This window comes from Melanotaenia boesemani, chromosome 13 (assembly GCF_017639745.1).
Source record: "Melanotaenia boesemani isolate fMelBoe1 chromosome 13, fMelBoe1.pri, whole genome shotgun sequence".
Lineage (NCBI taxonomy): Eukaryota > Metazoa > Chordata > Actinopteri > Atheriniformes > Melanotaeniidae > Melanotaenia > Melanotaenia boesemani.
The window spans coordinates 22,337,518-22,354,489 of NC_055694.1; the positions used below are offsets into that span (position 1 = coordinate 22,337,518).

Below are 16,972 nucleotides of genomic sequence, written 5' to 3' on the forward strand. Positions count from 1 at the left end.
ACCCGTTGGATCAAGTGATGAGAGGCTATAACCCTACGCTCGAGTGCAAGAGCACATTTCATCAGCATCAGCTACGCCTGCCCTACCGTACGCAGCAGTTATAATATAAATTTAGCTTAAGTCATTTAATGTTACTGTCATTCTTATAATAATTTGAAATCTAGAGGACATGAATACATTTTTTAATTTAACAGGCTATATTCATTCATTATCTTCACAATCATTTAATTAACATCTTATTTATTCAGCCAAACTATTCACTTCCTTCTGTGCATTGATGTCAACATCATCAATCCAGTTAATTTCTTATGATTTTGTACTGCAGTTAAATGGTAGAATTAAGAATACAGTAAGTATTTTACAGTTTGTTTTTCAATACTTTTGATGCACTTTTAAAACTTTTGCAAAAACCGATGGAGATGTTTCAAATTATTGGTTGTGTAAGTTAGTTAGTTGCAGGATATATTGTACTCCTTATCTTATTATTTTGTATTTAATGAGAAGCCACTGATTAGGTGGGTATCCACTTGGACTTTAGCTAGCTCTGTTCTTTCCTAAGCCTAACAAAGTATAGACAAATCTGTGCAAATACCAGAAGTAGTCCCCCACTATTGCTGCAGTGGCATTTCTGTGCATGTTAGAGCAGAAAATCTCAACTAATTCTGCATATCCATGTTGCTGTCCAGCATAACATAGCACAACGGGTAACATTTGTTACACAAGTTCATTTTAATGGACTAAAAGCCAAGGGGATGCAGCTAATTTTGGAGATATTGTAAAATATAACATTATTTGCTCTTATTAGGGCAATGCTGTGACCAAAGAATAGAAATCAATTGGTCAGTAAAAAAAACAGGCCACATCCCACAGCCTGAAGACTAGAGATAACAAAACAATTTCAAATATCTGACAGCCTTTGCAAAAGTGTGAAGCTATAAATAACTTCAGATAATCTATTAAAATGAGATTTGTATGCTGTCAATTATTAAACGCTGTTTCTGTAGTATGAAGCATAGTTTCCATTAGAATATGAAATAATATAAATATTATGAAAAACAGAGTAACTTTGAGATAGTCAGATAAAATACCGCTAATAGGAACTGTGGGCTACTGTCTAATGCCATCGGTCCAGATATTCATGCCGCTGTCCATGTCAGCAGGCGGTAGCAGGTATGAGGAAATTAGGACTCTCCACCTTAGTAATGGCGACGCTGCAAGATGGCAACTAACCAGATTCGTCTATATACAGATAAAATAATTTGAGTCATGGGGCATGAACTCCAACCATCCTGGAGAAAAGGGGTTGCGTGTGAGCACCATGTTGCCCAGTGTTTCATCACTTACACTTGTGAACACGTTGTGTAAAAGAAGACTGACTCCAATTTCACATCTTATCAGTTATTTAAAATAAATCCACAATATTTTTTCAACGCAAATCAGTCACCTTGCTCAAGTATTTATTATTTTTGTGTTTAGATTTTTTTTTTTTCATTTTAGAATTTTCCTAAATTCCCTATAATCTATTTTAAACTCCTTCAACAGTAATGAAAATAAACTAAATAAAACTAGCAGGTGAGAAAAGCGAGGAGTGTTCTGTGAAGTGAGCATTTGCTTTTAGCCTGCAGTTCTACTTTACCTTCGGTACAACACCCCCATGTTTTCTGAAGGCCTCCATGAACAGTCTGCCTGCTTGTCCCTGATTGTATTTGACAGTCCTGCATGACAGTTAATGAGCAGAATAAAAGGAGGAGAGACAGAGAGGGAGGTAAATCCAGCAGAACATATTGTGGCTCAGCAGTTCTGTTGTGTTGTGGCTCTGCCAAGGACAGGCTGCATATCCTCGCCGTCACCCAGCAACCTCATAACTGCGGCCTCATCCTTATTGATTCAGTGCTCCCTGTATTGAGAAGTGACAGAGTCCTCGGTGTGCTCCTTGATTTCCTCATGACCCTCAGGATGTTTAATTAAAATCCAGGATCTTGTTTCACATAAATCTAAATCACATTGATGCTTATAAGGCCAAAAATGATCAATGCTGTATCACAACCTTTAACATACCAGTTTGATAATGCACATTCTTGTCTGTTAGTGTGAGCCTCTTGGCTAATGTGGTGAAATGAGATCAGAAACTTCAAGTCTTGTGGCACAATTTTCCACTCAAATCAGTGTGTTTCTATCCATTTTTAATTGTTATTGTACAATATTTAACCTTAATATCACAAAATCAAATACAGTGAATTAATTCAAAATGAAAATATTTCACAACTGAACTGAAAAAGTATATTTAACCATTATTAAAAAAAATCTTAAAGGATATTAAGTTGCACTGCAACACCTATTAAAAACAGGAACTCTGTGTTACAGCACTGTACATATGCTAATTGCAACAAATAGAAAAGTCAGTCCAGGAATTCAGGCCATATTAATGGAAATTCAGTAAACCGTTGTGAATTCTGCATGTCAGCGCAACTTAAATACAGCTTTGAAAAATTACAGCACATCTCCATATCACCCAATATACGACATAAATTTTACTTTGTGGTCCAGATTTTAAACATGCAGCTGTGTGTGAAAGAGAAGTGTGACGGGGATGATGGCAGCAACACCGAGCAAGAGCAAGAACAGGAATGATGAAATACTCTCCCAGTGTGCTTACTTTAATCAAGAATGTTAGAATATCAGAATCCAAATGTTATTGAATTCATGTTATTATAAATAATAAATGAAATGAAAAAAAAAAAAAAAAATTCTGAATAAAGAAAGTCACTAAGAACCTCTGCAAGTTTGGTCCCAGCTTTTTAAAATCAGGTAGTTTCGGTTGTGCCGATCACAAAACTTCCTGGAGAGACTGAAAAGTACAGATTAATCACACTGCTGTACCCTACTGTACATTTAACAACACCTCGGGACACAGACATATGTTGCTAACTGTTTTATGATGTGAATTATTAATCATACTGATTAATAACATAATAACAGGAATGTGAATGGAATATCTCATTCAGAATTAGGTCAGTAATAGGAATGTTTGCATGTAAGCATAATAATCCAAGTCTTTCTGTTTGCTCCAGACAGTGAAAGCATGTTATCGGATATGTGGAAGGTTAAGTTATGAGACCCTTTGATTAAAAGCTGCAGTTTCTGGAAATGTCACAGAAAGCATTTCCAGGTAACTGTAACACTCCTGGTAATTTGCTGGAGGTTGCTGTGTTGCTGTTTTTCAGGGTATTGTGTTGATCCCTGACTCTTGCTTATTACCAGAATTATTGTGCTTTGTTTAATGCGCTTTGTTAGAATAGGAAATCATCAGCTGAATTAAAAATAAAAATAAGTAGACAGAACACAGATCTGATTCACAGTGTAGAGAAATTTCTGTCTTCACTTGTGCTAAAAGAAGCAATCAGAATCTAATTATACCATTACTTATTTAATTAAGTAAAGGTATGAATTTACTTTTTTTTTATCATTAAAGTGATATTGCAACAACCTGCTAACTTTGATAGCATCCCACTGAGTCCATATTTACACCTTCTTGGTACCAGATCAGGATGTGACAAAGATGAATGTGGTGTGCATAGATTTACATGTCAAGCCACTAAACTGCAATCATGAAACTGATAACAGTAAACCCAGAAAGCCTCAAATCATACAAAAAGATGCATAATTAGGTGTGCCACATCATATCTCCTTTTGCATCTTTTGCAGCAATCTGTGCCAGCAAATAGAAATTGTTGTAAGTGAGGTGCTCTCTATTTATAACCCTCTGTCCCATTTACTAGCCATTTGAGTCTGAGCAGCAAAAATTAATCCGTTTATTACACACAAGCATGAAATAGCCTGCTGTGGTGGTGGCTGCTAGTGGAGCAATAAGATGGCTGGTTGGGTGAAATAGTATTTGAAAGTGAGAAGGAAATATTGACTTAAAGAGGGATAATGTTAAATAGTATAGAAAAACAAAATGCTCTTCTACAAAGTGGATCGTGTACAGTTCAAAATGCAAGACAGGATTTCAATCAGAGGGCAATGAATGAACAATGGATAATAGGATTAACTACACAATATCAAACATGCTGAGCACTGAAGCCACCATGTTGAAAATTACTTCAAAATTAGGTCCAAATGATATTCAGAAACATTTTACTTCCACCTCAGGAAAAAAAGGGACATTACAACATTATATTGTGAAATTTCTCAGTACTCGCCAATGACAATATACACACACCTCTTATTTTTCTTACCTAGACCCTAAAACACTTTCTATCAGGGAATCAGTGGGAGACGGAGGGATAACTGGAGACAGTGGGGTAATACAGACGCAAAAATCATTATGGAAGATTTAAAAGTTTTATTTATTTCTTGTTTTTTAAAAGATTTTTTTACCTGTGTCCTGTTACTTTAATTGTAATAAGGATTTCCTAGAAAAAAAAAAACAAACTTTATTTTTAACTTTAAAATAATTAAAAATTTGTTGACAACTTCTTTTTTTAAACACATTCATTTGTGTAAAATTTTACATGGTTATTTTTGCTTTAAAACATACCTCAGTAGTGTAGTTTGCAACTGTTTGTAGATAAAATATTCAATCATTAATGACTTTTATCACTATCGGGGACAAAAACTCTTGTTTGGGACGACTTCTATCCTGTGATACATTTTATTGAAAAAGCTTGAGGAGTCTGATGTGACACTTAAGATTAGATCCAGACAACTTGGTAAAATATAAACACAGGATACTGTCACAGGGTGGTTAAATGTATTGGGTGTTAACCCTGAACACTGGAGGCTAGTTATATTTACTCATTGCAAAGACAAAGAGGCAGCGATCAGTGGCCGGTTCATGCCTGGAGGGAAAACTGTTCTCTCACAAGTTCCACTGGAGGATTCACTGCCCTCCCACTTGACTGTCTAAGAATATATTGTGGGTGTATAGTAGAAAAGTGATACTGTCTTCTTATTTAAGTTGACAGACATCAGGGAATTAATCAGCATCTTGACACTTAGCATCTTTGTCTCATGCTCTTCAGTGATGGGAAGTAGCTGGAGAGATTTATCCTGAATGAATACATGAATACAACATCCAGAGTCTGAAAACCTGTTGTTTCACTGAGCTTATAATACCACTTAGTGCAGGCATGTCAAACTGGTCCAGCAAAGGGCCGTGTGGCTGCAGGTTTTTGTTCCAGCCAGCCAAGAGCACACAGTTTGACCAATCAGCTGTCTCAAGACTGAGATCAGTTGATTGAATCAGTCAAATCTGGTGTGCTGCTGCTTGGTTGGAACAAAAACCTGCAGCCACACGGCCCTTTGCTGGACCAGTTTGACATATGTGACTTAGTGGAATATGTTCAGGTATATATAAGTCAGATCACCTAAAGAAACCCTGAATATGTTGAACCTCAGTTTTTTTCTAATTCATCCATCCATTTCCTACACTTGCAACTTTATCCAATTCAGGTTTGCAGGGGGACCAGAACATATCCTAGCTGCCATTGGGTGAGAGACAAAGTACACCCTAACTAACTCAAAATAGGGCAGAGTCTGATTTATGTGGTGGAATTACATTGTTCCTATGATTTAATCAGTCACCCATAATACAATGTTTACACGAGCTGACTAAAAGTGCTCTGTAAACAAAGATGATAGAGAAGAGAAAAGGAGAGACAAAGAAAAGGGGAATGGATCACAAATGTAAGGGGATGAAGGAAAAAGGCGAGGTCAGTGGTCAAGCAGATTGTATTCAATATGAAGAAAAAAAGTGGTAGATTTTCATATTTGTTCTTAACAGAAAAGTTGTTTGCAGATATTGATCTTAGGTTTTGGTGTACTTCTCCACATCTGTATCCTGGATAAAACTGAGAGGGCCAAATTAAATTAAACTAATCAAGGGTGATTTGGTGTGACAAGCTAACTACAGTACAACCACTAGCACATCATTGGAGCAAAGCAGAGTAGATCACAGTAGGGGTGTGTTATGATTACATTTAGTAAAAATTATGTTGCTGCCTTTTAACATATCATGGGTGAGGAAGCTGTGAATGGAAACCATTACTTCTCTGGAGCTTGGTGTAAGTTACTCTTGCTCATATATTATTCCTTCTGAAATACTGCATGTACGATAAATAAATATTAATCCACCTGATTAATGTTTTATATATATATATATATATATATATATATATATATATATATATATATATATATATATATATATATATATATTCAAGATTCTTTATTTGTCATTATACAAGTGTAGGACACAAGTACAACGAAATGACTTCCAGTACAACCCGTCCAAGACTAGACAGCAACAACAAGCACAAACAGGATCAGGCAGACTGAGGCAGCAGCCACAGTGCGGCACATCTATATTAGTATTAGATATAGATGGAAAAGATAACATGTGGAGAATAAGATAGGCTAGAGAAAAAAAGGCATCTCCACGCATATATATATATATATAAAGAAAAAAAAATGAGGTGGAGTTGCTCTTCTAATGTATAATAATACATTTTACTTGTAATTTAATTAGTTAGACGTAATTTAAAGTGCTAATATTGCTTTAAATATGCATTGAATTTAGCAATATGAAATGTAATAGCTCAAAATGTATGAATGAGGTTAATTTATGGAGCAGTTCTTGATATGTTACAACAATATTTTCACAACTTGTTTGATTAATTAATATGTTAAAACAAACAAACAAACAAACAAACAAACAAACAAAAAAACAACAAAAAAACAAAAAACAAAAAACCATGTGACCACAACAGGTTACATAGTAGGACTTGTAGTGAAGCATGTCATTTGTTAAATTGGTTGAAACTCACCTTTAGGTATAAAAAACAAGCTTTCAAAAACAAGCTAATTCTGCCACAGGTGCTATCCAAGCTCACCACCATCTTGGAAATAATGTCACAACAACAAACAAGTCGCACAAAGTCACATGACTGAACCAGGATGTTGAAAAGAAGTCACTTTGGGACTTAACAAGTTAAACTTGAAAATGAAACTAAATGAAGAACTTTACCGTGCCTCTAAAAGGCTTGTTACACCAGTGTCACAGTGGGTTCTTAACCTGGACAACCTTCACAAACTAATTAACAGAAATTAACATCATTCAGAAAGATTGATTTGACGTTCCATGTGTGTGTGCCTCAATAAATATAGAAATGTTTAAGAGTATGTGAAAAGATGTAGAGTTAATTGGGTAGGTTTTAAAAAGTTATCAGCTTATGAAGCATTGTAATACTCTTCAGAGACCTACCTCACCTGTCTCATTTCCCCTGTTCCTCCCTTTGATCATTTTCACACCGGACTCCATTTGTCAGAATTTTGCCCCTTTCATTTCTGAGCCTGAGCTGACAAAAGGAGTACTAGTCAGGTTGTTAGTCAGCATTGCTCCCTAGTCAGTCATCCAGTGGGCCCTCCTGTCGCTGGAAACTATTGCTTTTCAGTCAGCCAGATTCGCTGTAATTTAGCTATTTAACCCCAAATAATCTAGTTGACCACTTTGTGAGCTAACAAGTTAATAACCCATGTTTCACCAGCTCAGAAGCAGACGGCCAAAATCAGATCAGGTGCGTCTTCACAACTGTTAACTAGCTGGTCAATCTCACAGCAAAATATTTAGCTTGTCACAAGCTGGTAAAACAGCAAGTTATTCAGTCAGTCTTCATATGTCTTTATTCATCAAGTAAAAAAAATCCTAATATTTAATCTGTAAAACAAAAAAAAAAAATCATACATTTGTAGAGGACCTGTGTGTGTGATTACATTAAAAACAAGCAGCTGTATCTGTGTGTCTTTCTTTTGGTTGATAATGAACAGTCTATTACACACTGTGGTGCTGATGGCTTCTCAAACAGCTGAACTCACTGTGAGCTTGTTCTCACACAGAGAGGTAAATGTAGACAGGTGTATGTGTGTATGAGTGTGTTTTACTGCAGTTTGAACAAACTATTCATGAAGAAGAAATCATCTGCTGGAAAAAAGGCTTAGGACAGAAGTGCATGCATTTATAACAAAAGACAGGGCACACACACACATGCACAAATACAAAAATGAACAAGCACAAGCCCTTTCTGGATTCACCCTTTTTTTTTTCAAACACATTAAAGTGACATTCAGTAGCAGCTGTTTATAGTTTCTGCAGAGAATGCATCAGACTTAAATTATAATGTGTTATAATTCTTGAATTGTATAACCTATATTAAATGTGATAATGAATGAGATTTTACATTCTAGCTGAAAAACTGAGAGATGTTTGTTATCTTGCTCTGTTGTCTGCTATAATAAACCTGGTATCCGGTGGGATCACCTTTGCTGTAAGTTAATTCAAGATTAGTATAGTATAGTATATGAAATTATCTTTCAAAATAGTGAAAATATGAGCATTTTTCTTTGCCCTGACATGCTGAAAGTGTTTCCTATAATAATACACTAATACAAGGGAACTTACCCTCATGACAGACATAAACAGAATAAGCTTCAAGTTACCCTCAGAACTACTGAAAACCCCAGTTACAAAATTAATCAAATTCTTCTTCATCTTGGCATTTAGAAAACCTTGATGTAAATTATTTCTCTACTTCACTCTGAGTCTTTGGCAGTTTTTCATTTTAATGGTGCGATATAAACATTAAGTCTCACTTGTTAAGAATCCTCATTACTCTGACCTTTTGGGTTCAAGCATAAGGTAAACTGGACATTGCCCTGACACTGTATAGGCATGGTAAAGTGGATTTAATGTCTAAGTGAACTGATTTGCACAAATCTTGCACACATCTCCTCTGGTTCATGTCTGCATGACTGAACACAGCTCAGGTGTAAAGTTTTTACTGGAAGGAGTGGATATTTCTTTCACATTTAGATGCAGAACTCAATATTTTTAACAGTGCAGAATATTTCTTTGTTTAAAACAAGGCCTGTGTTGGTGGCCTTTACTCAGCACCATGCATGATAAAGTTCTTTGCTGCAAATCCTCTTACGATGGTCAGGCTTTTACTGACTGCAATCAGTACATATACTGTTTGTGCAATCTCTGTTTGTGGATGTGCATTGTGCATGTTTATCTGATTTAAGGTTGTATGTGTGTACATAAAAATGTGATTTGTACTTTCAAGGCTAAATGTGTATTGGTGTACAGTAGACAAGTATTAAAGCTGTGTTGAAGTGTTGCCACTCCCTCATTATGTAACAAGACTTTATCAACTGACTATAAACCACTTCTTTTTGAGTGAAATCTTAAATAATAAATAATAGCCGGCTCCAACGTGCTTCATATACTATAATTTAGGCATTCTCAAAAATCTGAACCACAACTTGTATTTTAGTGGGATGAACAGAAAAAATTTTACTAAATTTATGTAATGGTGAGTCAAACTACATCTTTTGACCCTATTTTAATAAATGGCCCGTAGCTGCTCAAATTTCATACTGTGAATTTATAATGTTGTAATTTGGCTTTGCGCTTTGGCTGTAAACAGCATTTTCTTTGACAAGTTCCTGTTGTTGCCGCATGTGAAATATTTTGTTGCTGCAAGGCCCTGTTGCCACATGGGAATCAATAAAGCTTTGTATTGCATCCAAACTGTGTACAAAACATTAGATGGGGATACCTGTGCCAAAATTTATGTGTATTCCTTTAGTTTTTGCCTCCTCTTCTGCATGCATTCAGAAGCCTGTTGGAATATACCCAGTAGACCTGGCGCCCATCGTAACAGCAATTAGCAGGGTGTGCTTGTGTTGTCAATCATCTGTTAGAGGAGCATGAGAGAGAAAAGAGCATCAGCTGCCAAGTTCATCGGCTCGCTAGCCCAAGAGAAACCAGAAATGGTGCTTATTGTGGACTGACTTTGTGTTTTCATTCACTATACCTGACAGGTCTTTATGTTAATTAGCCACATACAATAGCAGCAGTAATAAAACATCCAGTGATATCCACATTGCTTTACAAATAATCAAGAAAAGGCAAAGACAAGAGCATGGAGATGTTTCTGTGAAGAACTAAAGAAAGAGGTAAAAATCAGACAAACCATTTCAGTGATTACAGAAATAATTCAGACAATAAGATGATCTGAAAACAACAAAGAGATTCAAGGTCATGAGGGAAAACTTTCCTGGACTCAGCAGTGGAGAAGAAGACAAAACCAAGCAATACAACAACTGTAAAAAAAACAAAACAAAAACAAAACAAAAAACACAGCTTTCCTTTTCTAAAAAGCGGTTGGAGCATAAACTTAACTGGCTACAGTTACATAAAGCTAAAGTTACTGGCTTGACAAAACTAAATTGTATTTTATGTAGTCAGCAATACCTTGCTAAGTCCACTCTAGCCAAGATAGCATCTAAGCTGCTAGTTGACCTCTATTAACCAAACTGCACACCAACAGAATTAACAATGCTGTTAAAATATGTTAACAGTACATTTGCCAAATTTGATTGGAGACTTTTGATTTGAGACTGTATGTTGGATTTTTATAACTGATCCTCAAAAAGCAGGTTTTTCATGTCGACTCTGGATAGTTAGCTTATTAGCTAGCTGGCTATGTCAAATTAGTAAATGCACATTTAATTTAATTCTGCATAACCTACCAGTTATTTGACTTGCACCATATGAGTCTATAATTAGAGAGGGATTGAACAGGAAAATGTTGGCATATGAAAAAAAAGCTAGCTGAGCTAGCTTGTCTTTTTCGTCTTTAGCTAAACTCTGTTGAGCAAACAACATTCTAGATTAACTCCAGGTGTCGCAGTAAGCTAAGTTAAAAAGAAAAATAAATCTATACTGAAAGTTAGTAAATCCGTTGACCCTCAAAAATGTTGAAAAAGTAAATATATAATTTTCTATAAAACTTTAGTTCAAAAGAAAAATACATATAAGAAACTGAGTGAAAGTGCAGGATGATGAGAAGGGAGAAGAAAAAAGGCCAAGGAGGAGAAATAGAAATGACAGAAAAATAATAGAAGTTGAGGTGGAAAGAATGGAGAGAATGGAAGATGGAAATAAATGGGCCGTACAGAAACAATTCTGTCAACAGAAATGGAGGAAAAGGAGGAATGGGAGAGAAAGAGGAAATGGATGCTTGGTTTGGGTCTACCGAAACCATAAATAGATTTGTTATGCTGCAGGTTTAGGGGTGGAATTGGGACTGGAGTCATCATAGTGGAATAAGACAGAATAAATATAAGTAAGTAAAGCCTAGCCAAATGTTTGCACTGTAACAAAATCAAAATGATTCATATAAAATCAGAGATGTGTCAGTTTAATCAAACATAAATTCTCAAACATGAAACAAAAATAAGAATTTAAAGAGAATAACCTTCATTGAATAAATACTAAACCCAAAAGTAAAATTTGTAGAAACATTATCTGTGTAATGCCTTGATTAGTTTTTTTTTTTTTTTTTTTTACTTAAAATTGTTCATGTTAGGCTCTTTTTGCTGATCAGACATTTTCCTTCTCTCTCACCCTGCACTTTGATTTAAGCTGCCTGACTTTTCTTTCTTTCTCTCTTTTTTTGTGGATTATATCCAAAATTCTTCTGGCTTGTTTGTTAAAACCTTCTCCCTGTAAAAGTCAACATGTGACACAAAAATAATCTTCCTTAAGTTTCTATGAAACAAAATGTTATTTGGCAAAAATAAACTCATTAACATGTAAAAACATGTTAAATTATATAAGTGGCACCTGACTATAAGTCACAAAACCATCCAAACTGTGAAATAAAGTATGACTTATGTTCAAAATACGGTACACATTTAAATTTTCAACTAGTTTAAGTTGGAGTTATTTTTTTTTTTCCCAGACTTGAAAAAGTTTGCTTGAGGCTTTACTCTTAAAACAGAATCCACTCTGGGACTCGAAAATGAAAAGAAAATATCAAATCCTACACAAATATTTAGATGTACTTCTGTTGCCACCAAACAGCCAAATGGCACATACATGCAACAGAACATACAATAAAACCAAGGAAAAAAAAAAAAAAAACTACCACTGATGAGACAAAATTTAAGTACCTCATAGACAGAAGTGGAAAGTTCTTGTTCCAGTAGAATTAGGTTTTGGTCATTGAATCACAAACTGGTAACCATTTCCTTCCAAGAAGAAATAATAGCACAATGTTTATTTGTGTATTCAGTGAAGCTTTTAAGTTTTGTTGAATCACACCAGTTTGCTTTGGACAGTATACACAATTAGTAACCTGCGTAAAAGAAGTTCTTTTATTTATGTTATTAGACTTCCTCTGCAAAGCCATTTGTAGGTTTAATTGTTGCACTTGCACAAAAAAAAAAAAAAAAAAAATGGAAATGCTATACAACATATATAATTTGAAGAAAAAAAGTCATTATCCATAGATTTAATGGCACTCATGCAAGTTTTTATTGTCTGAATTCAACAATAATTATGTGGTAAAGAACTTTTTTCTAGTAAGTTCTTGTCAGAATGTCCTTTTCTGGTATACTTGTAATACTTTCTTATTACAAATAGGGTCACCAAGGATTTAATTATCTTTTGCAAGCAAAAAAAATGATAACATTAAACTAGAGGTTAAAAAACAAAACACCAAGGTTGAAAGGCCATTGTTAGTGCTGACTGGAGTGAAAAGTCAACAATGATGGGAGAAAGAGAGTTATAATATATATATATATATATATATATATATATATATATATATATATATATATATATATATATATTTCAGAGCTGGTTTTTATATAAGCCTGATGATTGTGTGTGAGACATTCTGTATAAACATATGTGTTTTTGACAAGTCTTACAAAATCATTGAAGATTAATTTCAATCTGTTATTTGTGAAAAATCTGACTTCCATTAGTGGTTTTCAGCAGTAACCAGTACATTACTCTGTGATTGTTTAGCAGGTGTTAATGTAGGTTCTGTTGTTGCTTGCCTGTCACTGAGAAGATAAAAGAATTAGTTAAAATGACAATTTGAGCTAAGTTCTGATGTGGTGCTAATTTATTTAAAATTGCATTCAATGAAATAATTTCAAAAGCTCTGTTTTTCCTTCAGTAGCATCAGCCAGTCCTAAATAGTTTTTTTTTCCCCCATGAACAGAAAAAACAATTACAGTTCCTGGATCCAGCTTTTCTTTTTGTGTGTAAATATAAATGCACTCTGTCTGCACACATTTTGAGACCCAACATTTCAGACTGTTTGCTTTCTTTCCAAAATGGCTATTCAGACAGTTGGTTTCAGTTATTTTTCAAGGATTTTTTATACTCAAAAGTTTGGCCAGTTTAGGTTCTAGGTCATTTTCTCACAACACCTATGCAGAGACCATTGATAATAGAAGAGGAATTCTGACTCAACATTGTGAGTATTTTGTGGCTTTATTTCAGACAGGAATAGACAAAAGTAGATGACTCATTAATTGGAAACATTCTGTAAATCATGAAATTCTTAGACAAAAAGTCAGCATTTTTCTCATTTCATGGTTGATATAAATGAAGTGATGGCAGTCTTATGGCAATGTGAACTAAGTTGATCCTAAATTGGCAGACAGAGCCATTTACACCTTTCTCTAGACAGATAAAGTCCAGGACTACCTCCCAAACTGAGGGAAGATTCTGTTTCACTGCTATTTTTACTGTAGGCTACAACACCACAAGATAATGTAGCATGAACTTTTTAACAACACATATCATGCCAGTTTTCCTGAGGTCTTAATGAAATGTCTGTGACATTTTTTTTCCAAATAAAACAAAGATATAGAACAGTAGCTCATTTATTTTACATTAATTTACACCTCTATTCAAGCTAATCATTTTAGTGGTCACATGACTCCACACTGTGTTTCTCTTCTTTAGTATCTTCCCCTTTAAAATCTTTTTATTTTATTTTATTTTATTTTATTTTATTACATTGAAACAAAAACTGATAAATGATAATCAGAACAAGAATGAAAAGGATTAGAAAGAAGAAAAAATCTTATATAAACTGCCATTTTTTTAAAAGAACTTTTATTCTAAATTCATATAGAAATAAATAAAAAAAAACTAAACTGACAATAGTAAAATAAGATAAGCCTAATATTGCCTTAAATCTGTACTAACGAATTCTTGGAGCACTTTCTAATGGTATAAGCTGACATACTGTAAATAGTCTTAGATCTCAGAGCCATGCCAAACTGCTTCTCAAATAATTCCCTTACTGGCCACCTTTATAAGCAGCAATCTCATTTGAGATAAGTTGAACTGGTCCAAGTTGTTAAAAGGTGCAATGCAGAACTGGCTGCTGGCTAGTTAATAACCCCTGAGAACTTAAATTGCAATTCTTCTGCCACATAGTGGCCCCATAAATTGTGGACTTCACTCCTCTCTGTTTTGTAGAGTCTAACATTAAGCACCGTTTCTTATGTGGCCAATATTTCACCAGTGTTTGTCTTTGTTTCAGTCACTGGTGATGTATTGATGGTGCAGTCAGTGAGAAACTGGAAATTGTCATTTCCATCTTCTTCCCGGTGAAAAATTGAAGAAAATTAATTGGTGTTGAATTCCCTAGTCGGCATATAAATCTTTAAATAAAGTACTGCTAGAGCATTATCAGTTCATTTATTTCTTTTAATTTATTAGGGGAATTATGTCATTAGTGATAAGATTTTATATTAATAGCAATGAATAAAGCAGAAGCAATCATCTCCCCACTTCCGAGGTACAGGGAATTTAGGATGGTAGTGCAAACTGGATGGTAGTGCATTGTTACCACATCCACAGTCTCCTGGATCACCGACTATCTGACAGGCAGGCCTCAGTTTGTCCGGCTGGGGAACATCCATCATTCCTCTTCACCCTGTACACCTCTGACTTTAAATACATCTCGTGCCATCTGCAGACATACTCTGACGACTGGTCAGAGTGGTCAGATCTATCAGAGATGGACAGGAGGAATACAGGGAGCTGGTGAACAACTTTGTGGACTGGTCGAAGCAGCATCTGCTTCTAAATGTGAACAAGACAAAGGAGAGGATTATTGACTTTAGGAGGAGGAAACCTCCACACCAGCCCATCAGGATCCTGGGTGAGGAGGTGGAGGTTGTGGACAGCTATAAATAATTGGGTTATAGACTGGACTAGAAAATCAACACAGACTCCACTTCCTGAGGAAACTCAGATTCTTTAATATTATGCAGCAAACTGCTGGAGATGTTCCTCCAGTCTGTGGTGGCCAGTGCCATCATGTATGCTGTGGTGTGCTGGGGGAGCAGCATCAGTTCCAGGGATGCCAGCAGGATCAATAAACTGATCCATAAGGCTGGTAAGATCACTGGATACAACCTGGAGACACTGGAGAGAGTCAGAGGTCTCTGAACACACTGGTCTCCATCATAGATAATTCCTCACATCCACTACACAGCATACTGGAGGGACAGCAGAGCTCTTTCTCCAACAGACTGCAGCAGCTGTAATACAGAGAGGTTCAGGAAATCATTCCTTCCTTTCACAATAACCCTGTTCAACAACTCCTCCATGTGTAAGAAGTGATCATCATCTCTGCGTTTTTACCCAAACATACCCAACAATTCATAATCATAATTGTATATTGTCTATGTGGCTCTGAAATACCACTGAGACTTACCATAGTAGGCTAGTTTTAAGACAACCGTTGACAGTCACTGAGTTGCTGTCAGTGTTGTGTGCTAGACTCATATTATTAACCTATACTTTAATTTTAAAGTATAAGTTTTATACTAAAATTTTAAAGATCTTTGGAGGAAATTATTTGCTATTACCAAGTAGAGCCTTTCTGAATGAGTCTCAGGTCAAACAAATGTCTTTCTGGGTTTTATTATGAAGCTGATCGATCAGCGAGCGTATATGGCTGAAGGCAGTTCAGCATTTCTTGGTATACAGGCTCAAAGAATCTTTTCTCTGTCACATCATTTATAGCACAAGAGATGAAGGTGTCATCATTAATACAAACAGTTTTCAGTAATCACATCATCAACTGTCCATGTATTCTTCTTCTGTCTGGTACACGCTAGCCTGGTTTTATTATTCTGAGTCATAGTGAGACAACTTTGCAATGATAGTAACAGTCCTATCTAAGAGCATGTCATATGTACAGAGCAGAAAGTTTTGTTCACAACATATTTAAGTAAAACACACTGTATGAACCAAGAATAAGATCAGCCTCAACAGAACTTGCATTTTTATTAAATGTAAAGTTGTTACCTCATTTTAAAAGATGTCTTTTCTTTTTTTCCCTTTTGTCTCTCTCTTTCTTCCAGGGGTTCCATGGGTCAGATGGGTAGTCCCAAGCTTGGCATGCAACAAGGAGGGATGGGAGGAGGAATGGGAGGAATGGCAGGAGGAGGAATGGGAGGAGGGATGGGAGGAATGGGAGGAGGAGGGATGGGAGGAGGGATGGGAGGAGGGATGGGAGGAATTGGAGGAGGAGGAATGGGAGGGATGGGTGGAATGGGAGGAGGGATAGGAGGAATGGGGGGAGGAGGGATGGGGGGAATAGGAGCAGGCATGGGCACTGGAGGCGGAATAGGGTCCAGGGCAAATGAGCCCTATCGCCTTGCTGCTCATGACAGCCCTACCTCCCCTCGACACATGCAATCCAGCCAGGGGTCTGGCATGGGGCAGGGCCCAGGGTCTGGCCATGGGATGGGTCACGGTCCAGCTGGGCCTAGCATAGGAGGCCATGGAGGTCAAAGTCCTGGCCAGCATGCCTCCCGTCGAAATCTCCAAGTCGACTTCAGTGGGTCGGGTGGTTCTAGAACAGGCCGGTCTCCTTCTGTATCTCCTGACCGTAGCGTGACACCCACCTCACCCTACTCTGTGCCACAGATTGCACCCATGCCAAGCAGCAAACTTTGCCCAGTGTGCACCACTACAGAGCTGTCCAACCCACCGGCTGTACCCAACTACAACACCTGCACCCAGTGTAAAGCCACCGTCTGCAACCAGTGTGGATTCAACCCCAACCCTCACCTCACTGAG

The 16,972-nt window shown here is 36.3% G+C and overlaps 1 protein-coding gene across 1 annotated transcript in view; it reads left to right on the top strand.

Moving 5' to 3' along the window:
• bsna (bassoon presynaptic cytomatrix protein a) overlaps positions 1 to 16,972 on the top strand; it is a 154,098-nt gene that overhangs the window by 14,250 nt on the left and 122,876 nt on the right. The window contains exons 2-3 of the mRNA XM_042004677.1: positions 16,252 to 16,395; positions 16,480 to 16,972. Coding sequence (XP_041860611.1) covers positions 16,252 to 16,395; positions 16,480 to 16,972 — 637 coding nt within the window. The remainder of the gene's footprint in view (positions 1 to 16,251; positions 16,396 to 16,479) is intronic.